Consider the following 25707-nt stretch of genomic DNA (forward strand, 5'->3'; position numbering starts at 1 on the left):
TTATTTTCATGTTCCTTTATTATGACATCTCAATTTATTTGACTTTGGATTTGTGAAATATTTCTTTCATGTGCTCTGCTTTTGGTTAGTCTGGTATTGATACAGATGCATCCTTTTATATGTTTATTGTCCTCTGCAGACCTTTAAATGGTTTATAGTATGCTTTCCTGACAGAAAACACTAAGTATCTGTAATTATGTCTGTTGATGAAAAGACTGTTTTTAGATAGTCTAGAAAATAACCTGTACTTTGTTTACCTGAATAGTTTATGCAAAATTAGTTACTAAGCAACTCTGAAAAGAGGAAAGGTCAGAAGGCTAAAACAACATAATATAAAGATATAGTGAAATATGCATAAAATGTTTACTGCTGAAGCTTCTATTGCCTGTATTTATCCTGTAGTACCTTCATTCCACTACTGATCCCAAAATACCTCTCTGAGGACAAAAAAAAAAAAAAAAAACTATCATTATGATTAAAAGTTTGAGAAGATGGTTCCATATAACATGCTTTAAAAATCCATTTTAAATCTGAATTAAAAGAAGAAAAGGTTTTGTTGTCTTTTTTTTAACTGTGTTCTTTTTTGTTAATGCTATAATAGACGTGCATGCATATATATGTATTTTTAACAGGTTTCTGTGGATACAGAAGCTCAAAAACAGCTCAAATCATCTCATTGTGATGCTTGAACATTTGTAACTGACAGCAGGATTTTCAAGAGAATTCAAGCATGGCCTAGTGAGCTTGACCTTTGGAGAACTTAGGATGTCCTCTGGAGCCAGTCTCAGCAAAAATCGGCAGGCTGTGAGCCTGCAGGGTGTTGACCCAGAAACATGTATGATAGTGTTTAGAACACACTGGACACAGGTAATGTTAATTGGTTTTGTTGTTTTCAAGTAGGTTGCATTAATCAGAATTTACTTCATTCATTTGGGATAACGCTGTACTGCTCAGAAACAGGTGTTTATCGTGCTGAATGCATGGAATGGCATTGAAACAAATTTTAAAAAAAAAAAGTAGTTGACCTTGGAAATTATGCTTAGGCTTTACTTATTTACACTTTAAACTTCAGATTTGCAACTGAAAAGGAAGCATATGTTAATATTTTGTACGGAAAGCAGAGATCTTACTGGAATTCTTAGCGGTTCATTGCGGCTTGGGCCATATGGCTAACCTCTGCTCTACCTTTCTTTGTGCTACGAAAGGCTTGCCTGTCTTTTGTAAAGACTTCTAGAGGTATGGATGCAAAGCTGCATGCAGTGTTGTTATTTTGTGGATAGGTACAGATTTCAAGATATGCACTTCGGCATATTCTAAAAAATGTTGACATGTCATAAGGGTTGTATTTTTTCAGGCAAAGATGTTTTGCTCTGATCATTGTAATATAAGGTTTTATTTACTGCAATAATATGAATAACTAATGGTTTGCATGAAACTTTTAATTTGCTGTTTCTGCTACTTTGAGAAGTAAGCAGACAAGTGGAGCTATTCTTGAGATGTTTCCTGTGTTGAGCCATCTTTCTGACTTGGCTGCAGTGGTGTATTAGGGAGCCACTGTTCCTATGTGTGTGTTTGGTGACCAGCCCTGACAAGAGCTAAATGCAGGGGTTGTTTTATATGAATAGTGAACTTCAGTGATTGCAGAATAGAATTCAATCTAGATGTATGTGCGCCAGGATGACAATTACACTCAGGTCTGTGTAATATTTTGTAGGTTCAAAGAGTACACAGGTGTCAGTGGCCTTTTAATTTCACATAAGATGTGGTGAGGTGTCTTGATTTCAGGGTGCTCTGACAGAGAAATATATTTCAAACATTCCTGAAACAAAGTTTTGGAAAGCAAAGGGAATCTAATTTGTCCATTTTCCTGAGAATTCAAATTTTTCAGCAGGGACAATTGGCAAATTTAGATGTTTATAAAAAATGAATGAAAGCATTGCATATTGACCTCAAATACTTGCCAAATGTGAAACTTTAAATTTAGACTGCTTCACTTAGGCTAAAAATAGAAGTATGAAAAAGATTTTGGGCCTTTTCATGTTAATAATTCCTTTTTTTGTTGGTTTTCTTTTTCCTTGTATAGGTAGATTCATATTTTTAAACATATGCTCATGATAAATATGCATTTGTTTCTCTTCAGGTTCTAAAAATCTTAGAGAAGCATGATCCTCTGAAAAATGCTCAGGCAAAGTATGGGGCGATTCCACCTGATGAAGCCAGCACTGTGCAGAATTATGTAGAGCACATGCTTTTCCTGTTAATTGAGGAGCAAGCAAATGATGCCTCAATGGGACCCATCCTGGAGTTTGTGGTTTCAGAAAACATCATGGAAAAGCTCTTTCTTTGGAGCCTCCGGCGAGAGTTCACTGATGAGACAAAAATTGAGCAACTTAAGATGTATGAAATGCTGGTTACCCAGTCTTATCAGCCTTTGCTGCACCACAAGCCCATCTTGAAGCCTTTGATGATGTTGCTGAGCTCCTGCTCAGGGACTACCACACCAGCAGTGGAAGTAGAGTTGGTTGTCCTCCTGAACCAGCTCTGCTCTATAATAGCCAAAGATCCCTCCATTTTAGAACTATTTTTCCACACCAGCGAGGACCAGGGAGCTGCCAATTTCCTCATTTTTTCCCTCCTGATTCCCTTTATCCATCGAGAAGGAACAGTAGGCCAGCAGGCCCGTGATGCATTGCTCTTCATAATGTCTCTCTCTGCAGAAAACAATGTTGTTGCAAAACACATAGCAGAAAACACCTACTTTTGCCCGGTAAGGTTTTTGTTTTGTTTGGTCTTAAATTTTAAGCTGTCCCCTGTATTTTTCTTCTTTCTGGCGTTTTTTGGGGAAAAATGTATTATCACTTAATTATTGTTGCTAATACCCTGTTTCACAAGTTTTAATGTTGTTCAAGCCAGCTCTACTCTAGTCTTTTCCTCTAGCTAGTCTTTGGCTACCTGATTACATACCAGTGCCCATCCCTCCTTTCTGCCAGTGTAAGTGGATTTCCTGTCACATTGAATAACCGATGGAAGTGAAAATGAAAGTAGGAAGGCGCCTGATGCAACACACCCTGAAACCCCTGTATGACCACGGGGTGAGGGTAGTGAGAGGAAGCATAGTGAAGAGTTGTATCACTGTTAAAGCCAAGAGCTTCAGAGCAGAGAATGCTAGAATTCCTCCTCCTTAAGTGTTAGTGCAGGGCAGCTACTCCAGCTGTAGGGGTCTGACTTTATCTTCCACTTGCTGTCCTTGGAGTGGTAGGTCAGAGCCAAGTTGGAGCTTGTAGGTGGCCTGCAAGCCCTAAAACCACCTTTCTGAACTGTTGCTTTTGCTAGTTGTAAATATTGCATCTCACGTGGCAAATTTCTTCTGCTGAGAGCCTCCGGTTGACCTTGTTTAATAGATCCTGTTAAAGACTACTGAACTTGGTTCTTAAATTGTCCCTGAGACATACATCATTATTAGATCCACACTATAACTTCCATGATTACATCTTCCAATTATCTTTTTTTTTTTTTTTAAAGCCTTTTTACACTGAAGATGAAGGCAGCTATATTAACCTTCGAACAGCAGGGAGCCACGACTGACAATCATCCTAATTAGGAAAGCTTCCTGTCAAAATGTGCTAAAAATCAGACTTTTCTGAACCGTAATGAGACTGTCCAAAGTCTATAATAAAATTTTAATGCAATGTTTTAGAATTAGTCTAGAAATAGCTCACTAGTGCAAAATCTTTTTTTGGAATTTGATCATGACAAGCTCGGGGACCATGTTTTGTTCCAGTGGAGGACTCGGTGTTGGTGCCTTTGTTGTGTATCACTCAGATGAGAGGTGCTGAGGTTATGTCTATATCTCAAAGCACCTGGCAATGTGCTCTGCTGCCCTGCATGGTATTTGCTAGATGCAGATGTTTGTAAAAGCAGATAAGCAAATAGGCTTGACATGAAAAATGTTGGAACGAGTTTAAAAGAACACTGTTTAGAGGAAAACAAAACATAGAAGCAATGATACTTTGCCCCATTCCTCCCTGCAGACTTGCCCTCATTTATTCCTTCCTTCCTTAAGATTTTTATCATGGATGGTTGGTTTTGTTTTACTGAAGACAACTCCATAAAACAATCTGTATACATGCATTATTTTGTATGCTTGGTTATAGAACATGAAGAATGCATATCAAATATTCTGTCAGTAATTTCAAGAGGTAGTCCTGTTTATACCATAACTTCTTAAAAAAAAATCATGTTGTCCAAATAAATAGAGGAAATTGCTTCCAATGAACACTCTGTTTCTTTGTGCCTTAGAACCATAACTTCAGGTAGAGCCATTTGTAAAACCAGTAAAAAGTTTGCATTTCATAGCAGAAATAAGTTGCTTTAAAAAAAAAAAAAAAAAAAAAAAACACCTTTGCACATTTTAACAGCTACACTGTTATCACTTCTTTCTTCAGTAAAACTAAACAATTACTCATTTCCAGACGCTGACTGCTCGTAAGTTCATTGCTCCTTTTAGTGAGGTGTACTATGTTTTGCCCAAGGTTTAATTCATGTGTTTAAGAACTAAACTTGCATCTCAAGAATAAATGTGGGTAGCACACAGCTCTGAAATTGGATTGCTTTGTTTACTGAGAAGTTACATATGAGTTTATGAATTTTAAGCAGACAATGGAAAGTCAAAAATATATTAACAGATTGCAACATTGTCCAGAATTTGTGCCTTCCTAAAAAGGTCTTAAGCCAGGATTTAAGAGTATAAGTTAGGAGTGTTTGAGGTAAGCAGTATTATACGTCTCTTCAGACTTTTCTAACTTATTTCTTTGAGCCATTCTATCTTAAAGAAAAGCAAAGAAAAATATTTTGCAAATAATGCCTTAAGCAATGGCTTTAGCTTCTTAGTTTTTCAACACACTAGGTGAATATCTTTTTTGGGGGGGTGTTTTTTTTTTTTTTTTTTTTAAAAAAAAAAAGGTTGTTTTGCATGCCAAAACAGTAACTTTCCCACAGTTATTTTTTTCCATGATATTTGGCTTAATTGTGAATACCAGAAGAAATCTGTCTTCAAAGTTGAATGATTTAGGAGTTGAAAGAATTCAGAAAAGCAGCCTTTGTCCCCCTGGGTGGCTTAGCAATTGTAACTGGTTGCACTTGCATATCATCAAGACCAGAAGCCCCTTCCATGAACTTTAGATCTTTGACCTGCACATTGTCAAGCATTTTTTCTAATAGATAAAACAGTTACGTTTCATCTGGGCAGCATCTGCCTAGCCCTGTAGATGTCAAATAGCTATTTTCAGAAAGAAGGCAAATTCTTGCAAGGATCTCTTGAATGAAAACCAAAAGATTTCCAGCAGATTGGGTCTTAATGACCAAATTAAAATAAATGTCACTTAGCATCCTGAAGTCCTATAATATCATCTCAGAAGAATAAGAATTGTAAGCAATACATATAAAGTTTTTTTGCTTCAGATAACTTTAAAAAATTATTCTGAAACTACCAGTACCTTAGAAATATATAGTTATATTATTTTTTAAAATATGCTTTACAAATATAACTGCAGTTTTGCATTTGCATGACACATTCAACATAAATCATTTCTAAGTCTTACTATCACTGGAAATAATGTCTATACCGTAATTTATTTCAGACTTTTTAATTTCTTCCCTTTCAGAAATAGGAAGGCGAATGTGAATTATAAACAGTTAGAGTTTTCTTTTTAGAATGGATTCAACTGATTTCTAGTGCCTAGTAATACAGGTCTGTTGTTTAAGTGAGGCTGTGCTTGGAATTTGTTGATGGGATGCTTCCCCTTCATTTTCTGGTATTTCCTAATGGAATCTCTTTATGTAGGCATATGTAAGCAGTGACATTCAAACCACCCATGAGACAATCTTCAGAAATACAGCAGTCCTTCTGCAAAGGACTGAAGGAAAGTGTACAGGAATTTTACGAGCATTTAAAAAGAAAATTTAACTTCGGGTAAAGAATATATTCGTTATCTGCTTTTTCTCCTCACTTTTTCCTCAATAGCAGCTGCTAGGAGGAGGAGGATGTACTTAAAAAAAAAAAAAAAAAAAAAAAAAAAAAAACTTTCTGTTACACAGAAGCAAAATTAATGATGACGCTGTCTTATTCTACTACAACTAGCAGAAATGATTTGTTGTGCAGCATTGCCCATCAAGCAGAGCAGCTGAAAGTTGACTGATTTCCCTTGTGTTTTTGAATGCAGGTGCTAGCAACAGGACTGAGTGGCCTCTATTCATCTTTACCTGCAAAGCTGGAAGAAAAAGGAGACGAGTGGCACTGTCTGCTGAAAGATGACTGGCTCTTGTCTCCAGCACTTGTCCAATTCATGAACTCCCTCGAGTTCTGCAATGCTGTGATACAGGTAGTGGAGCACAATTGGCCTGCCCGTTTGAAATAGTACTTGTATATGTTCTGCAAAGCCTTTGAAATGTAGAATTTATTTACACTGATGAACAGTATGGACTTTAAGCTGCACTAATATATGTTGTTTATATATGTTTTGTCCTGTTTGTCCTGGTTTTAAGGATTAATTAATACAATCTTGGTTTTTGGATGACAAATGCTTCTAATGAATGCAGTACAACTTCTTGATGTTTCATTACCTAACTGGAGCATTAAAAAAAAAAATACTGCATTTTAATACCGCTGTTGATATTAAAAGTACATTGAATGTCCTTACATGCAGAAATAAGTATAATCTGTTTGAGCACTGAAAAACATCTTGCCTTTATCTCAAGGATTCTCGTAGTAGTTTACAAGGGAAAATAATCTGTTTTGCCTATTAATAAGTACTTTATGAAGAAAGTATTCCAAGCTGAATTTAAGTATCTTCTTAAGAGTATAAATTTCTTCTAGCTTGGTCTGTCTAGAACCCATTCCATGTTCTTGATTATTATGTCTTGTTTTGTTTTTTTGGATTTGATCCTTTTCTAATTTTTGTCTCTAGTCTAAAACTAAAATGAAACTTTGTATTTTTGCATAGTTTTTAAGACCAGAGAACTCTACAGAACCTTTATCCAGCATGTTTTTTATTAAAATATAATACAGTTTCTGCAGAAACTGTGGGTTTGTTTGTTACTTGAATAAATGTGCTGAAAAGGATTTTTAAAGGTAGTTACATTTACTGCTAAATGAAAGGTATATTTTAGTGAGACCTCTATGCAAAATAGAGAGCAGCAGATTGGCTGTATTACTTTAAAGCATTGAACAAGCAAAACTAATATTAACATTCATCCTTTAAATGCCATACACAGGATTTTTACATGTGAAACATGAAGTGGAGACAATATTCGTTTTTGTATCTTATGTAGAATATTTCAGAGAGACCTATACTTGCAGGAGGTCATACTTGATACCATTTGATGATTGTGATATTTTTAACTAATCTAAAAGGTGCTGCAGACAGAGGAAGGCATATAATTTTTAAACCTTTTTTCAAATAAATTCAAAATGGGTAAGCATCTATATATATGCAAAATGAGTAATTTTTTTTTAAGTGCTGTTTGATTCTGTTTTTATAGACTTCACTCTGCAAATGGTAGAAGAAAGCTCAGTTAGAGCAGGACATAAACAGTGATTCAATGATTCAAAACTATGCTCTGTGCATAGTTCTCATGATGTGCTAACCCAAAAGCTTTGGCCAGAGGTTGAAAAGGGATAGGACAGCCAGGAATTCTTGCCATTTACTACTTTTTTTTTCCTTTTTCTGTGGATCACAGAATAAGAACATGTTTGTGGCCCCACGTAGGCTGAGACATTCCAGTCTCTATATAAATGTCAAATAGAATATACTGAATGAGAACGTTACCAAATTGTTTTCTATTTTTTCATACCAGAATCCTTTTAACGCATAACTCAGTGATATGCTTTCTCTTGTGAAAGCAAAATGAACGTGTAAAAATAGGTTTTTGGTTTCCAGTAATAAGTAATTTTTCAAGTTTCTAACCAGCCCACCAAATGAGTATGTTAGGTTTTGTTTTTTACTGATTTGCAGGGACAGGCGTATAAAGAGTATGCTCTTACCCCATAGCTAGACAGGGCTGCTCTTCATCTCTATAAGAACCACTATTCTGCTTTTTTTTTTTTTTTTTTTTCCTTGTTGCAAGACCATGAGTTAAGGATGGCAAATCCACCTTCAGATGACCCTGACAAGGTTGCAGGAGCTAAAATTAGAATCCGTAGCTCTCTCTTGATGCATGGACACACATGCGACGCTGCCCATCCATTCATCTTTGTCAGCATGCGGGAAGATTGAAAAGCCTTGTTCTTGAACGCTCGCAGTGTTCCTGTAATTAAACATAATTTGTGTATCTGTTTGAAAAAGGAAAAATCTTTTAAGAACCTGAATCAGACCAAATTCTGGTGAGAGGGGCTAAGTCAGCACATCCTTTAGCAGAGTTAGCAAGGATTTTAGGGGTGGATATTGACAGCTGGTATCTTTTCTTTTTTAAAATCTCATTGGAACTGTACTGTTTCTTTAATGTTTTTAGGTAGCACATCCTTTGATACGTAACCAGCTTGTGAATTACATTTACAATGGATTTTTGGTGCCAGTTATGGCTCCTGCGCTCCATAAGGTCAGTAGTGTATGTAAGCACTATCCAAATTGAAAACAGGCAAAAGGAATATGGATGATTTCTATGTAAAGATCCTGTTAGATGCATTGCTGGTGGTGAGTTCAATATTACTAAGTTTCTAGCCTGCCTTTCACATCGATATATCTCTTTTTCATTCCATAGTCTCCATTTACACTCTACAGCTTGTCAAACAGGATTTGGTGGTTTGGTTTAAAATATTTAAAATTCTAGAATGAAATGAAGAACTAGAACATTCTTTTGTCCCAAGCTCAAATAACAGCAAAAAGCAATGATCTTTTAAACAAAATGCATCATAGTAGATGTGTTTCTATGAAGACTTTTTTCAAGTGACGTTTTTCAAATGTTTAGTCAGGAAATATTTCACTAATTCTAGATAAATTGCTTGTATCTTGTGTTTTAATACTGTAGTTAGTGGAATTACTTTTGAAAGGAGAAAGGAAATGAAGTTTAGTATTAATTTGCTAATATATTAAGGTGCAGTTCATGTTGCTTGGGGGGAGAAAAATCTTTTTTGAGATTTAGGGATTATCATTCCAAAATTCAATGATTTTGGTGAATTATTTTTATTTTAGTTTGGTAGGCTGCAAGGAGCTACATTGCCAGCTGTTGCAGAACATGTCAATTAACAGCCTATGTGAGGCTCAAAAGAAAATCTTTTTGAGGAGGAAAAAATAGGAATTAGTGGGAATAAAAATAGGCATTTAGGGATCTCCAGCAAAACCATCCAGGATAAAGATTAATAAATTGCTTCAAAGGCCTGCTGAATTTTTTAAGGCAAGGTACCTGTTTCACTTCTGAGGCCCCTAGTGGAGCATCATACCCTGCTTTCTAATTAAGCCTTACCTAGGCAGTGCACACAGTTCCCAGTGGTAAGTCTTACTGGGAGAGCATCAGGCAGTATAGAATCTCTTTCATTGATGGGGCAGACCTTGAGCATTTGAGATCTTGGTAAGATCTGAAATAAAATTTGATCGTGATCCAAATCAGGGCTGTAATCTGTCATTGAGACAGTGCTCTAAGGTATGGGAAGATGAGCAATTAATATAGATTTAATTATAGTGTGAACCTGAACTCCTTTACATTCTCCATTGGCTATGGGACAATATAATTACTATTTAATCTTATTTATTTACTTCAATGGACAAGAGTATGAAGAAGGGCTGATGATGTGCTGCAAATTTACTCCTCTCCTTACCTTTTCTATTTACTTATCTGATTTAAATCCTTAACAGTACTGGGAACTGGAATCTGAAGTGAAAAGTGACCAGCTTTAGGTCAAGATTATGACCGATAAGGGAGATGTCAGAATGTAGTCGTGGGAGTCTGTTCTTAGGAGTGCTGTTTTTTCTTCTGAAGTACTCAAGAAAACAAAATGTTTTTCAAATGCTAACATTCAGCTGTGTGATGTTCCCTTTCATCATTAATTCTGCTAACCACCTTAGCTTGGCTTGGCTATGTTCCTGTTGGTGTTACTTAAATCATTTGAAATACATTGTTCTAATCAGTTTTTTTTTCATATGATGGAAATTTTGTTAAACCTCATTATTAAGCTCTGAAATGGGATGAAATCATTTTTCTTTTGAAAATGGAGAGTTTGGCTGCTACTATAGGTGAGCTTCAAGGCCAGATCTCTTTTGAACTTTTATATTAAGTTGGTCCATTGTTCTTCCAGTAATGAATCTTACCTTGCTTAATAGCATAACTTCTACTTTTTTTTTTCTTCAGAAATTAAGTACTTCATATAGTATAACTCCCAAGTACTTTTAATGGAAAAGTTAGATTGCACCATCTAGTGGATCTGATAAAAGGCTCTCATGTATGTGAGACCAAAACTCCATAGCAAAAGAAAACAAGTAGGGGCACATTTGAGTTTTTTCAGTCTTTCTGTGCTGTGCCCCACATTGCTTTAACAGAAAATAAATATTTTGGATTCTTGCTTTTGGGAGGGATGTTTCTGGGCTAAGGCAGATAATTATGCTGTAACAGAACTTTCATGCATGAAAAACATTTCCAGTTGATGATGAGTTGATGAGTAAGCTTTGAAAAACTTATCACACAGTCAAGGTCTTAACTGCTGTCCTCATCTTTTGTCTTTCCCCATAGTAAAACAAAGAAAACTCTAAGAAAGACCAAAATGAGAAAATTCCTAGACATGCAGCATAGTGTTCTTTATCACAAAAGTTGCTATTTTCTTTCATTGAACACAATACTAAATGCATTTTGGTAGTTTTAATTTTAATTCTTGATGAGATGGGGTTTGTATCCTAACATCTACTTGTGGTTGAAAATTTTAGTTTTTACCCAGTCATTTATCATTTAAGGTAGATTTGTGGAAAATTTAAAAAGCAGTGAGAGAAAATGATTGTTATGGGAATGTTTTACATAGCCTGCTCAGCTACATCTTATTTGTAAAGTATAATTCCTGGATTTTTTTAAAGGTATAGATAGCTACCTCTGATAACTCTTGGTAAATATTTATCCATAACTACTAAATCATAATCTAGCAGGAATCTGAAAGGAAGGACAGAAGTTCAAACTTCCTGTGGGGTTCAAGCCTGAGGTACCCGTCCAAGCTGGTGCCCCTGGTTTTAGTTTGATGCAGAATTCAGAGCTGTGCTGTTGGCTGGATGAACACTGGGTTGGCACACTGCTTCAGAGCAGCATGCTGCGCCTTCTAGGTTAGTTCAAGAAATAGGTGAGTTCAAGAAATTAATGTTTGAGTGCTTTACAGTGAGATGAAAATTTTGGAAATTGTAGTCAAGAATGCAGCTACATCTAGGAAAGAAATCTTCAATCTTTTGCAGTCTCAATGTGATAACATTTAATGTCAGGGAAAAATAAACATAAGCAATGTACAACATTGGACTGTCAAACAACTTTTGATGAAAATAGCGTGGCTTTTCACAATTTCGGTGTGCAGTCCTAAGCCTTGAGTGATCGATAGGCATGATCTTGAGATGTCGGTAACATTTATGGATTTAGCTGGTAAGCACTGTTTTTTAAATTTTCGTAAGTTGTATCCATATGCGTAGTGTGTATATGGTTCACTGTGTGGACGAAACAAGCACAAGGGTGTTGAGGATAGAAGTTATTGCTGTGAATAAGCTGGGGAGCAGGAGACCAAAATATTTTGCTTGACGTCATTATATGGCTTTTATTTAGCTCAGGAAGACTGTATGTGGTTGAAAAAAAAAATAACTAGTTTAAGTTTCTTCTAGTTAAGGAACTTCTAAGGGCAGAGAGGAACCTCATGAAGTTCAGCTGAGGGCAGTGCAGGGTCCTACACCTAGGAAGAAATAACACCAGGTATCAGTACAGGCTGAGGGCCGACATGCTGGAAAGCAACTCGGTGGAGAAGGGCTTGGAGGTCCCAGTGGACAAGAAGGTGACCATGTGCCAGCGGTGCTCCCATATGCTAAGAAAGCCAGTGGTATCCTGGGGTACATGAGGTGCATTGCCAGCAGGTCAAGGCAGGTGACGCTTCCCTTTGACTCAGCCCTGGGCCAATTGCCCAGAAGTTACCGAGTCTCCTTCTTCAGAGATAATTCACAAGCCGTGCAGAAAGTGTCCTGCACAACATGCCTTGCTTGAGCAGTGGGGTTGGGTTAGACAATCCCCAGAGGTCCCTTCCAACCTCAGCTGTTCTGTAATTCTACTTGGAAAGTTTGTTTTAATCCAAGTAATGGAAAATTGCTTTTTGATGTACTTTACTGCTGACGGCCAAGTGAACAGAACTGCTTTATGGAAGCAAGATCTGTGAAATAGGCTCTGTTAGGTGGGCCTCAGTTATGTTTCCCACTAACCCATCCAAATGATAAACCACCAACATGATATACTACTGTGGTAATTTGTTAATACTAATTTGATGATTGCACAGCTCAGCAAGAGGGAAATGACCGGTGAATTATACCATACAGATTAGAAAATAGTCCGCTGCAACACTGAAGTACCTTAAAAGCATCCTTATAAACAGCCTCAAGGAATGTCAGTTTCCATTTAGAAATAATACCAGCTTTTGTCTTCCTGGAGAGCGTTTGGACAGCTGATGTTAAAAGGCATAATCCAAATGTTGCTGGAAAACTTGGAACAGATTTGTGCTTTGGAGAAGCCTGTCAATATTTGCAAAACCTTATTTTGCTACAGAGTGGACATGTTAAAAGCACCCCTCACCGTTCACATAAGCTGCTGTAGTTCTGTGGATAGACTGGTATAAATTGCAGCAGTTCCTAAACTGAGGCTGATGGAGACTGAAGCGCTTCTGGTTTCTGCACACCCCTGTGCAAACCTCCTCCTCTATCCCTGATGCCATTTTCCCCATGCACCTCTTTTGCCAGCACAAATGTTCATGAAAGGGACTGATTGAGGTTAAAACTCACCTTTATTTCCTGGATAGCTTTAACCTGGATCAATTCCCTGAGCCAATTCAGTGTGCAGTGAAGTGAAGCATGAGCACTTCTGCCAGGACAAGCAGGGAGCAAGGAGTTGAAATCAATAGAGAGGAGAAGAGGATGGATAAATCTTTTCTCATTGGGGTGGGCTTATTCGGGTTTAAACTGCTCCTGGGTCTGCAGGATAATTCTAGCCAGAACATTCATGGGGCTCTTTCTAGGTAATAGGAAATCCTTCTAGGAAGGGAAATAGGAAGAAGAGGGAAATCAGGCCTATTTCAATAAGAGGGCAAGAAGCTGTAAATTAGAAAGTATATTGTGTGGATCCTGAGGGAAAATAGCCCGTAATAAAGAATCAGTGCAATTGGTCGAACAGAATGAGTGTAATACATTAAGCTGACGCTCGCAGTGACAGTAATTTCTGGGTCTTTGCTATTACTTGGCACAATGACTTGTGAAAACTGGATCTCTTCACAGTGTTCAGCCTCACCACCTAATCAGTCATCAGAGGAGGCAGAAAAAGATTTGCTAAAAATTATTCCATAATTAGAAAAGAGTATTAGAATGCTAAATGTGGCTTGCTGTTTTCAGTTATCTCTAATCATATATCTGTCTGGCTATGGAAGCTCTTAGTCCCTTTTATAGAGAACTGCATCTTTAAAAATATCTGTAACAACTGGTTGTAAAGAAACATGCGGCTGATGTTTTAAAATGAAAGTCTTCAGATATATGCTTTAATTTTTTAGAGGTATCTTTATATATATATTTTTATACACGTTTTCAACAATTCCAGCAACTTGAATGGCTACAACTATGGATAATAAAAATAGAAGTGGGAGAATGCTTGTCTGGTAAATGTAACGGATATAGATTTTTCTTTCATTTTTAACTCTACAACTTTGTCATAAGATAAGAGAGACTCTGGTCTTATCCATTCCTGAGGAGTTTTAATAGAAAGGAACTAAATCAAAGGATGCTGCTGATGGTTTTTATATTTGCTCTTGTGGCAGTGATGGATTTCAATATTGCTGAAATGCCTTTATCAAAAATGTATCTTCAAATTTACTGTTCAGTGAAGCTTCTTTTAGGAAACTCCTACGTTCTAATTTTATTCATGTCCCTATGTTATGATGTTTTCTTGATACTTGAATTATCAGAGGTGAAGAATTTTCAAATAAAGTATGGTATTTGTGGACATGTGAAAGTTTTGAGTTGATTCTTATTATTCTTTCAGCAAGAGATTCAATCCGAGGGCTAGCTGAAAGCTTACTTGGATAGATTATACTGAAACCAGTGTTTCAGTGAAATAAAATTGTGGCATTTGAGACTTGCCTCTGCCTCTCCCTTCCATGCTGCCTCACTATTTGACTGTAGCAGACATTGTGTACCTGGGTATTAAATGTTTTGTTCTCTGGGAACATTTATTCTTTTGTTTTTCACCTAAGCACTGATTTGGATGTATTACAGAGGATTTCCATTCTTTCTCCAAATCTGTCTCACCAGCTTAGAGAGATGACCAGCAGGTAGCCTGAATGAAGCTAATGCCTTGTTTTGGTACATGGTAGAAATGGCAGAAAACATAAGTTCTCAGTAAAAGATGCACAAATTGAATAAGTCTAGCTTTCACTACTTACTGTATTTTATACAAACTAATCTGTAGAACAGGTTTACACAGGTTTTTGCCAAAGCGGGCTTTTGGTTAGTGAGGCTGATTTCTCTAAGGTCCTTTTCTAGTTAATGGAAAATAGTGGATTTTTCTGGAGCAGGTGCATGCACCTCATTGAGGAAAGTGAAAATTATTCTCATAGAGTGGGAATTAGCTTTTCCTAATGCTTATCTTGGTCTCACAAGTCTTCAGAAGTTTGCTGTCCGAAGTAATACAAAAGGAGAGACAAAGCAAAGATGCAAGATAGGAAAATATGGTACCATGGTGAAACCCACAAATGTCTGTTTGCCGGGTTAGCGGATCTTTTCTTAAACTATGCATGCAGTTTTTGTTTCAGATGCAGAAGAGCAATATCCTTGTTTGGTTTATTCCTGTTAGAAAGTGGAGGAGTCTCCCCTGTGCTGGTTCTTAGGTGCAAGTTTTGTGCAGTGACTGACTGAACAGACTCAGCAACTTTTACAAGCAGCATTAAAGCTGCTTGGCTTGGTATTGCTTGCTTTATAGGTCCTAGGTCCTTTTATTGCAGAAGTTTGTAGGGGTTTTGTGAGTAAGGCAATGCTTGAAAAATGAACACACACACAAAAAAAAGTCTCTAGGAACCCATTTTGAATCCTGAGAGACCTTACAGCTTCTTAGCCTCTTTCTCGGAAAATGGCTAAGCAGATTTAGCTGCATCTTTCCCAAGAAGCCCTAAAATTTAGGTGTAATGTGATGTCCTGCACAGAAAACCTTAGTCTGTGCAGTTAAGATCTAATCAGGTTGTAACTTTGTGAAATATTTGGGCTTCCAGTCTTTAGTTGGTGCTACTGGCTCTGGGGAAGCGTTGGCTACGGTAAATGTGATTTTTCTTTTTATCTAGTCCCCAAGCTGTTAGGAGCACTGAAGAGGATCTCAGTATTGAACATTTCTTTTCTGAAGTAGTCTCTAGCTGCTTTCCTCCAGAGTGCTCTGCGCTGGTGTTTCGCTCCATGATACTCTCTTGAAAAGCATATGGGTTTCCCTCAGTGATATAAATGTAGAATGAGTTGCCTGAAGAGCATTGATTTCATAAAAAGGTCGCTGCCCTTGTGAATGTGCTGCCTTTTCTTTCATTTACAGCTTCAGGATTTTATGCATACGCATAGACCAATTCCTCTGCTGGCAGTGAACATTTGAGAAACCCACAGGCCAAGTGCATGCTTCATTTTCCCTGCCAAGGATGAAGGAGAAGTGACACAGATGCATAAAATGTATTACTTCTGTCTGACCTTTTCTTAGAGGAGGTTTTGAACTCTCCTGTGAACTGTGTGCTCTCATTAGCATGTCACATGGTGGATCCCTGGCTTTTTGCTTTTTAGTTTGCTCCTGTCAGAAACAGCCCCCTCCAAGAGGACTAGTTCTCCAGGCAGCAAGCAGCAGCTCTTGCAAGGAGCCTGTTCGCTGCTGCTCCAGAATTGCCCCAACTTTTGGCTTTTGTGGAGTACAAATCTTGTCTCCAACCAGAAATTATTGGCTTAATTGCACCCCACCTACTCATTTCCCAAGCAGGTTTTTGTGGTGGTTGATGTGTGGCAGAAGTCCTATGGAGTGTGTGCATGCACATTTACAAGTGTTTTATCGTAATGCCTGTTGTAAAAGATCTGAGCTAAGGCTTGTCTTTTGCCTGGCAACTTGATGCTGTTTTACATTTGTGGGGGGAAAAGGAGGAATTAATTAATAAACTGTATTCTGAGTTAGAGTGTCTGTTAAGAGATGGACTATATTTGCATATAATTGCAGATCTCAAAAATGTTTCTAGCTGTTAGTTTTACCAAGTTGTGAAAGCATGTGTGTTTTTTTCTCACACCCTTTCCTTTCATTATTATGTTTTAATGTTTGATTTTGATCAAACTTAATGCCAATAGGCCAAGAAGGTGCACTCAAATATTTCCCATACTGGTGAAAGGTTTGATTGTAACAGCTTTGCCAATGGTTTGCTTCTAAAGACAAAATGTGCAAGCAGTCCATGGTTCATACTAAGGTTTTTATTGCTGAGTATGAGAATTACGCCTTGGAGAATGAATAAATGACCTCAGCTTTCGAGTGCTCTGTGTTCTCCCCATCAGTGCCCCATCTCCATGAGGTTTGCAGGCTGTATACAGCATTCCTATGTTCTGTGTAACTAGCCAGAAGCAGCTTGTGAGCTTAAATGCTTTAAAGGGAACGTTTGCAGCGTGACATTACTGTGTACGTAGCTAACATGAAGCATAATGGAACGGGGATTTTAATATTTACAGCATGTTACGTAAATGCTGCCCTTCTGAGTATTTCCTAAATCCTCTTAGCTCTGAAGTGACAGCTTTGATTCTTTTTTTTAATAAAACGGGTCTTTCATTTATCCAGCTAAGTTTGGTAAACAAAAGATTTTTAATACTTCCTTTCATATAGGCAGATTCTTGTATTTAAGGTTTTATCTTGGTACACTTAAGCTTATTAGGTTTCTGCGTAACTATTTTTAAAAAGCTGACTTTGCAAGAGCAGTGTGTGGTGCAGAGGTGGCCTTTGGAATTTGCTGTGCCTTCCAGTGCGCACTGTCAATAGATAAGCTCCGGAGGATTGCATTAGGCAAAGTAGAGTGGGTTATCCGAGCGATATGCAAATGTCACCTGGAGATTTGAATTGAATTTAGACATACAAGCAGTGAATGGTGGAGACTGTCTTTCTGCCTGTGTATGCATGTGTAGACCAATTTTTAAGAAATTTGGGCGAGATAAGGAATTGTGGTCCTGTGGGGAATAAAAAGGAGGAAGTTAGATGCAAAATTCTGCATAGACATGGGACTATTTTTAAAGATCTAAAATCATGAGTCTGCCCTGTGCTTTGATTTGGCTCTGTCATTTATTTCTAATAAGGTGGTAAATGCAAGTATTCTTGGTGTCTGAAAATGCTTTAAAGAATGGCAGATGTATGTTGGAAAAGAGCTGACATGTGGCAGAAAGGTGGTGGGCAGTTTCTAGCATAGTTTGGCTGTTTGATTTTTAGTACATGTGAGATTTGGGGTGCTGGCTTGTTTTCTTTTTGGTAGGGATCAGGGCAGAGAGAAACAGGTTGAAAATGCTGAAAATTGCTGACCTTGTAAGTCAAAGACATGCTACTTTGTAGATTGAAAAATGAAGATCTCCAAATATCTTTACGGCAGTGCTATGGAGAGCTGTGGGTGGGTGGGTGTTGAGTATTGTATCGTTAGAGATGATGGGGATATATTTTGTGTGCAGTATTTTTTTCATTTATCTTGTTTTGGCCTGTAGGCGACTGTTGAAGAAGTGATGACTACTACTGCATACTTGGATCTCTTCTTGCGCAGTGTTTCAGAGCCAGCTCTCCTCAAGACTTTCCTCCGTTTTATTTTGCTGCATCGGCATGAGAACGTGCACATCCTCGATACGCTCACAAGCCGTATCAACACGCCATTCCGGGTAAGGCAGGCGGTGCTTCATGTCCCACCGTGGGAGGAGGTGAACTACTTAAATGGGGAACTCTCCATATTCACGGGGATCTTTTAACGAAGAATCTAGAGACCTTTCTGTTAACTTGCTTTGCTTGTTTGCTGTGTCTAGCTACCTTTGTACTGAGAGGTTGATGAATGTGTGGGGTGGCTTTATGCATACAGGCAGATGGGATAGAAGGAGATAGGGGCTTATGGGAGTCTGGATTTTGCTAGAAAGCTAAAAGTAAATTTGGAAGCCTTTTTCTTCTGAGTATTGCTATGTTAATGCCAAAATAGATAAGTCACTGTAGGTTATATAAATATAGTTGGGGTGTTAGGAGCATTTTTGGACTTTGGAACCTTCCCAAGCAACAATGTTTTAAATAATCTTTCTGGGATATGATGGGAGCATATAGGAATTTCTCCAAATTGTTCGAGTTCTGAACTGCATTACTGCCAACATATTCCTCAGGAATCAAGTATGTATTGGTACAGCATGTTTACTTAACTATGGTGGTATCTGCTTCCTTGCTTGCTTAAGAGAAGGCATTTCCTTGCTCAAGTGATCAGATTCCTACATCCTTTTCTTTGCCTGCATAGTTGAGGTTTATCTTAAATATACAGTGAGACCACCCTTTGTGTATGCCAAACTGGAGAGCTAGCTGATGGAGATACTAGAGATACCTTTGCTAACAGAATGATCTTCTGGCAGAAACAGCGAATACGCGCTGCAGTGGACTATCCTTCTGAGCCTTTTTTTTTTTTTTTTTTTTGGCACTCTTGGCTGAATCTTGTGTGATACACAGCTTCCTTGGTGAAATACAGACTATTGTTTTAGTGCAGGTACAGGAGAAGCCAGAACATGAGCATGTGCATTAAAATTGTGCATTAGGGTCAGTAGCCTTGTTTGAAGTTTGTTTAGTAATGCAAGTGCATGCAGGTATGGATACATGCCGCTGTTACTGCATCTCTAAGATGGAATATCTCTGAAAACTTGAAATGGCTTCTGTCGACAAAAAATGCAAATGCTGTTGTCTTTGCTAATCATAATTACTGTTCCATAGGCAAAGGAAATGGGAATTGTAAAGAATTCTCCAGCCCTGAGCAACTTCAACTTGGGATCTCAGCCAGAATGGTTCTGTGATACTAAATGAGTTTTCTGCAGCACAGCTTGGCCAAATGCAGAATCCAGAACTGCAACTTTCTGTGTATTTCCATAGCACAAAAGCTGCATACATTATTATTGCTGAAAGGGTTTATTAATAATTCAGAGGATTATATTTATGTACAGACAGGTGGCCAAAAGCATTTATAAAAGCACCATTGTCTTTATCTCATGATACAACATTTTTCTTTTTATGAAACACAAGAATAGACTGGCTTTATTTCTTCAGATGAATCCTGTGTTCTTGTTTTTCTTTCCAACCATATTGCAAACTCAATTGCAATTCCCTAAATAGAAGAACATTTAAAAAGGTAATTTAGATTATTTCTAGCAGCCTTTTGAACTCTCACAGCATGAAGAATAGTTAGATACTCAGTACATTTCACAGAGGAAATGAGAATTCGTGCTTCCTCCCACGTCCTTCAGCTAAAACATACCTTTCCCTGAAAGATATGATTTCTTCCAACAGCTTGTCTACAGGTCTTCAGCTCTGCTCTTACGCTTCTGTGAAGAACTCCATTTCTGGTTATACCTTCCCCTCTCCCCCATTTCCTTACTCCTCTCTTTCTGTAGACACGAGGTCTTGGACTAACTAGTGGCCTCCTGCCTGCCCCTTGCAGGCAGGGCAGCAAGCGTGAGCTCCACTCCGTGTTGCCTTGGAGCAGACGGGCCACCACCTGCTCCCCATGTGGGTCTTCTAGCTCCATGCCGACTCGCACGGCTCCGCTCTGCTGCCTGTGCCTGCCGCCAGACCCCAGCTGGCTTTCTGGCTGTGGGCTTTTTCACGTTCTCTTGCATTTGTCCAGCTTGGTGAGCAAGCTAACACTGAGAATGGAGGAAAGCTTTCCTTCTCTGAGGCGATCAAGTGACCTCCATAGCAACTTTGCTATTTAACTGTTCCCAGGAGATGCTTACCAAGTAAGGGAGAATGCATATACATGTATATGTATTCTCATGAAATCGGAGCACTTGCCTGGTCATTGTCAGCATGACTAGCTGATCATCCTGTCGGAGAATTGCTTAAGTTTGTCCGAGGGAATAGGAAATGTTGAAATAGAGAGTCTTTATGAGGACAGTTTAGAGAAAACATGGATTAGGGACAGGTTCATAGCAGTGTGTTGCTGTAGAGTCCTGTTGTAACAGGAATAAAGAAAGTGATTTAAACACCAAGCTGAAACTTTGAAAGGGTCATTTTACAATAAATAGTTCTCAGAAGAGTCAGCCCAGAAGGTCCTGGAGTCTAAGCTAGCTGTGAGATACCGTTTCCAGGAAAAAGCAGCAAACAGGAGATAGTACGCAAGGAAGTGTGCACTAAGGGGCAGGGGAAGTGGTGGCACTTGAGTCCATGAAAACCAACTGGAAATGAGGGCTTATGCTGGCACATTACGGCTATGTTGGGTACATCTCTTTGGTTCAGCAAGTGCCAGCAACTAGAAGCATACCGTATGATAGCTTTGAAAAGAGTTGTATGTCTAGTTAGTAACCAAAAAGGCCTGTAGAATTAAAAATGTTGAGTCTGCCTGCATTTAGATGCCTGTCATAGAATGGCAGGTGATTTTTGCCTCTGTTGGGTGAACAACTGCTGAAATACTTGACTGTGGGTATATTTTGATCATACTTTTGCCAAAAAGACAAGTATATGCTTCCAAAGAGGACTCTTAATTTTCTCTCAGATAAGGATAAAGAAAAGGAAAGAAGCCTTGTCATGGTTCCCAACCACTGAAGTGATTTGTATCATTGGATTGGCTGGGTAAAGTGGGACTGTTCCATAGGCAGTAATTCTGATAAATGTGAATTGTTTGGTCCTGACCTCCCGAGCGCACACAGATACTGATATGGAAATTCTGGGGTTTAGAGGCACTCAACTTCATGTGCAGAGCACTAACCATTAACATGCAAAACAACAGAAGTTGGATGTGGCTTGTAGGCTCTTTTTCAGAAAAGACCTTTAGCTTATTCAAATTATATATCAGAGGTAGAATAGAATACTCTGTCTTCCAAGTCAGAGTTCATGTCACGCTGAATTAAACTAAATTATTAAATTAGAAAAAAAAAAAAAAGAAAAATATTAAACACTGGTAAATTGCTGCTTTCGGGTCTATACAAGTTATGCTAATACATTTGCAAGGAATATATTTTCAAATGGCATTTTTTCAAGGAAGTTTCTGGATGCATGGATTTTGTTCAAACATATCTCAGTATATGTCCTACTCTAGACAACTTAATAAAATCCCATAGGGGTGCTGACAAATAGCATTCTTGCAGTGTCTTACAAAGCGTTCTGTTCTGCCTGAGGCATTTGGTAATGCAGAATGCAAGGAAGATTGGAAAGGTACAATTTCCAGATCAAAAACTAACTGTGTTTATCATTTCCCAGCTCTGCGTGGTCTCTTTGGCTTTGTTCAGAACACTCATTGGCTTACACTGTGAAGACGTGATGCTGCAGCTAGTTTTGAGGTAAAGCCCAACCTTCTGCCTTTTCCCATCCTAATTCTGAGATGTAGTCTCAGAATGGTGTAGGACTCATTGCAAATCCTCCAAGAGGACAAATCCAAGCAGCTGGAGAGACAAGAACATTTAAGATTCTGACAGAAATACAGCAGACCTGAAGAAGTATGATTTACATCCTGCAATCTTCAGGCACAACAGATTTTTTGTGTGTGATTTATTTGTATAAAAGTGAGAGAAGATAAGCCAAGAATGTATTTACCACCTCCAAACTGCTTATTCTGTGATTCCAAACGTATAATTCTCCTCTCCTGCGTGTTTTCTCCTGAGTATTGTACACTGTGATACAGAGCAATATACTCATTCACAGCTTCTTCCTTTTTTTTTTTTTTTCCCTGACTTCTTTGATTCCTCTTTTACACAAGAATACTTCAAGTTCTTAAACTCTTTAACAAGGATTATTATTAACAAGGATTATAAATAGATTGTTTGATTTAGGTTTTAACTGATAGTTCCCCGGTTCCCCGGGATGCATAAGAATACTCAGTGCTATTTTTGATGGATGTATTATTAGGTTAGATTTTTTTTTTTTTTTTTTTTTTTTTAGATTTACATGTACTAGCAGAACTAAAGTAGACTTTCACACTAGAGATCTTGTGGTAGCTGTCTGGCCTCTACCCGTAAGCATTAAGGTGAGCTTCACTCTAGCTTTGGCTGCTGTGCCTGAGAACATTGCTAGGTCCTCTGAGAGCTCAAGTATGATGGGACTTTCCTACCATACACAGCATTGAATGCTGTGCTTAGTCTTTTGCTTGCTTATATAGGGAAACATTTATAATTTGTTTTCATTTCAAATAGCCAAATATCAGCCTAGTTAACACTCAGGACCTTAATAAAAATGCTTTAAAATTGCTAACCAATATTGTTCTAAGAAAGTTAAACGTAAGAATGTGCTTCCTCTGTTCCACATTGTCCCCATAGCCTTTCCTTCCTGTGCCCTGAAACTTAGTCTAGATCTGTGCAGTAAAACATGGCTCTTCCCTCCCTTTTACCAGTTGTTGCCTGGTGCACATAAGCTGACTCTTTCCAGTTTATGCAGATAAACAATTAAAGTAACGATATCGGGATGTAACTCATTTGGATCTGGACCACCCAGCTCTGCTAGCCTCAGATACATGCACATCTTACTCTTTCCTCACCTCTTGTTACAGCAGGTTTGCTCTTACCTGCCAAACATTATTTATTTCCCCATTGTGGTGCATCAAATCTATCTATTTTAATTGACATTTCCTCATCATGCCTTAGTCTCACACTGTAAGGAGTCAAGGCTTCATGTTCTTGAGAGGTTTAGAACTTGGATCACTGTAAAGATATTTTATCTTTTTTTTTTAAGAGAGAGAAGGAAGGTGGGAAGAAAATAATTTTGGCATTTTGTTGCTTTCTCAAATATAAAAGGCCAATAGAGTAACACTAGGCTCTGCTGTTTCAGGTATCTGATCCCCTGTAACCACATGATGTTCAGCCAGCGACGGGCTCTGAAGGAGAGAGACTGTTACTCAGTATCTGCTGCTAAACTGCTTGCTCTCACACCCATCTGCTGCTCCACTGGGATCACCTTGACTCTTGAAAGCCAAGAAAGAGCCTATATTCTCTGGACAAAGACAGCACAAACTAAAGGTATTTGATGCTTAGGTAAACACCAGATCATGAACTGAGTTTGGTTTGTCAGCAGCTTGTTTGGGGAGCCAAAGGGGACGGGAAGATAGTGAGCAACAAAGTACTGAGCAAGTAAGCTTATTTAACTCCTTCCAGATGTCCAGGTCTATTGAAACTCTATTTTGCAGCTTTCCACATTGAATATGCATTCAGGGGAACAGTATAGAGGAACATGACTGTTACTCTTCCTGCTTCAGAGGTCACTGTTGTCTGAAGAATTGAGTATGGACTGGTCTCAGAAATCATATGTTACAGTGCTGATCTCACAGTATGAACAAGTCATGTGTGATTCATGAGTACATCTCCGAATCTCTGTGCTTTTGATCTTCCTGCATTACTAGATGTTTGAGGCTAAAGGCTTCACTCGCCATGTCTCAGTGACTGCTTTGCTAGGGAACTTTTCAGTTGTTTTATAGTTTCATGTTATGAATAATTATTTTACTTACTTTCAGATTCTTGCAGAGATGCTTCTGAATCCACCTGCATTGTGGAATATGGAAGATCAGTGGACATCAGCTATCTGCAGTACCTGTGGGAAGCTCAAGAATCCATCCTTCAGTGTCTGAAGGACTGCAAGGTTTGGTCTGCCTTTTATGATGGAGAAAATCCTGATCCAGACACTTTTATCCAAACTCTTGCAGAGGAGAACAATAAAGATGTGGAACATCCCATGTTTCATCTCCAGCAGAGGGCACCCAGCATGTGTAGCTCCTCTCAACTAACTCCCGTTGGTGAGAAGATGCAATTGGAACTGGAGTGGGATGATAGCTATGACACAGGGATTTCTGCTGGCTCTGATGTGAGCTCACCGCATGTGTATGAAGATCAGGAAAGCACAGAAATGCAGATACCTGTAGAGCCACCCAAACACATTCAAGAGATGAAGAAAAATGCAATCATGCTCATCAAAGGATCTTACATAGAGGAATCAGACTTTCAAGATGATGTTATGGTTTACAGATTATGTGCCCAGAAGGATGCTCAAGAAGATGACAATTTTGAGAAGAAGACTTTAAATGTAGCCAGAAATCATCAAGTCAATAGCCAGACTCTTAACAATGGGCCTCTTGCAAAGAGCCAATTGGAGATGGTCTTGGATGAAGACAGTAAGAGAAATTTGAGCCTGACTCTAGGTATAACAAAAGAACAAACAAACCAGAAAATGACTGAGGTTGATCCACAGCCAGACTTGGAGCTGAAGCATGCTCCTCAGGAGGCAGATCATAGCTTAAACATGAGACTGCTGAGCACAGATGGTGAGGATTTCATTGCACAGTATGACAAAATGATTAAGGAACTGGATCCAAGCAGTGCGAGCTTGGAGGAACAGAAGTTGGGCTCTCCTGGCCCCGTGTCCCCAGCAGAAGAGGAGGAGGACTTTGAGAATTTCTCAGCAGACACTCCTTCTGCAGAAAGCGTGTCATCTCCCTCTGGACCAAAGGAGGATTTATTTCCCAAGCATGCTGCCAGGAGCCAGAGTACACCATTTACAGGTGGAATGTCCTTTTACATACATACCTGTTACATACATAACAAATATCAAGGTCTGGTGATGAAAGGTGGCAAAGAAAATCCCCTTGTGCAACACAAGTCACAAATACATAGAGCAAGGAACAATCCTAGCCCTAAACAGGGTGCAGCTCATGTAGCTGAGGTTGGCCCAAGGAGAATGAAAGAGATGAAACATAAAAGCAGAGCAATTAGTGGAGTTGTAGCAAATGATGGTTGCACAGTTTTCTTGGCCTCTTCTTTTTTATAATTATTTAAAATCTTGAAATGGGATTATGTTGCTCCTATGTCTGACCTCCATCATCCTAGGAGGAAAGGTCCCTATTGAAAGCAGAAGGGAGTACCTGTTCTACCCAGGCTTCCTCAGGAATAATTGTGCTTTTACCACAGGTGCTGAGGTTGCAGTGTCACGTAGCCACTGCTTTTTCTCTGCTCTTTCACGTTCTAGCAGGAGGTGGCAGCACTGGTGCCACGTTGTGCCCACCTGTCCTGCAAGCTCTGCCCTGGCATCGTGTGCGTGTGTCAGGGCCACGCTCATCAGCGGCACACACTGCTCCCTTATGCCAGTTAAAGCCTGATCTCTGGACTGCCCAAAGCATTCAAGAAGTAGAGTGCTACTGGGAGCAGAGATGTACTTTTGATCTGCATTTGTACACCTCCTTGCAGTGCAAGTTCTAGGTCTTTAGTGAGAGCACAGTAATGCAAAGAAAAAATGCATCTAGATTTTCTCACACCAAGCAAAACCTGCATTACC

At 38.7% G+C, this 25707-nt stretch overlaps 1 protein-coding gene across 1 annotated transcript in view; it reads left to right on the forward strand.

The window, feature by feature from the left end:
- The first annotated feature begins 714 nt into the window (after positions 1–714).
- Positions 715–25707, forward strand: part of FHIP1A (FHF complex subunit HOOK interacting protein 1A) — a 32908-nt gene continuing 7915 nt past the window's right edge. The window contains exons 1-8 of the mRNA XM_088526590.1: positions 715–867; positions 2141–2767; positions 6222–6380; positions 8509–8595; positions 17937–18104; positions 21658–21737; positions 23218–23405; positions 23897–24937. Of these exons, the coding sequence (XP_088382716.1) occupies positions 766–867; positions 2141–2767; positions 6222–6380; positions 8509–8595; positions 17937–18104; positions 21658–21737; positions 23218–23405; positions 23897–24937 (2452 nt within the window). The 5' untranslated portion in view covers positions 715–765. The remainder of the gene's footprint in view (positions 868–2140; positions 2768–6221; positions 6381–8508; positions 8596–17936; positions 18105–21657; positions 21738–23217; positions 23406–23896; positions 24938–25707) is intronic.

The sequence above is a fragment of the Tinamus guttatus genome, unplaced genomic scaffold (genome assembly GCF_059628265.1).
Source record: "Tinamus guttatus ecotype Peru unplaced genomic scaffold, ASM5962826v1 Tinamus_guttatus_pri_ptg000247l, whole genome shotgun sequence".
In the NCBI taxonomy this organism is placed as follows: domain Eukaryota; kingdom Metazoa; phylum Chordata; class Aves; order Tinamiformes; family Tinamidae; genus Tinamus; species Tinamus guttatus.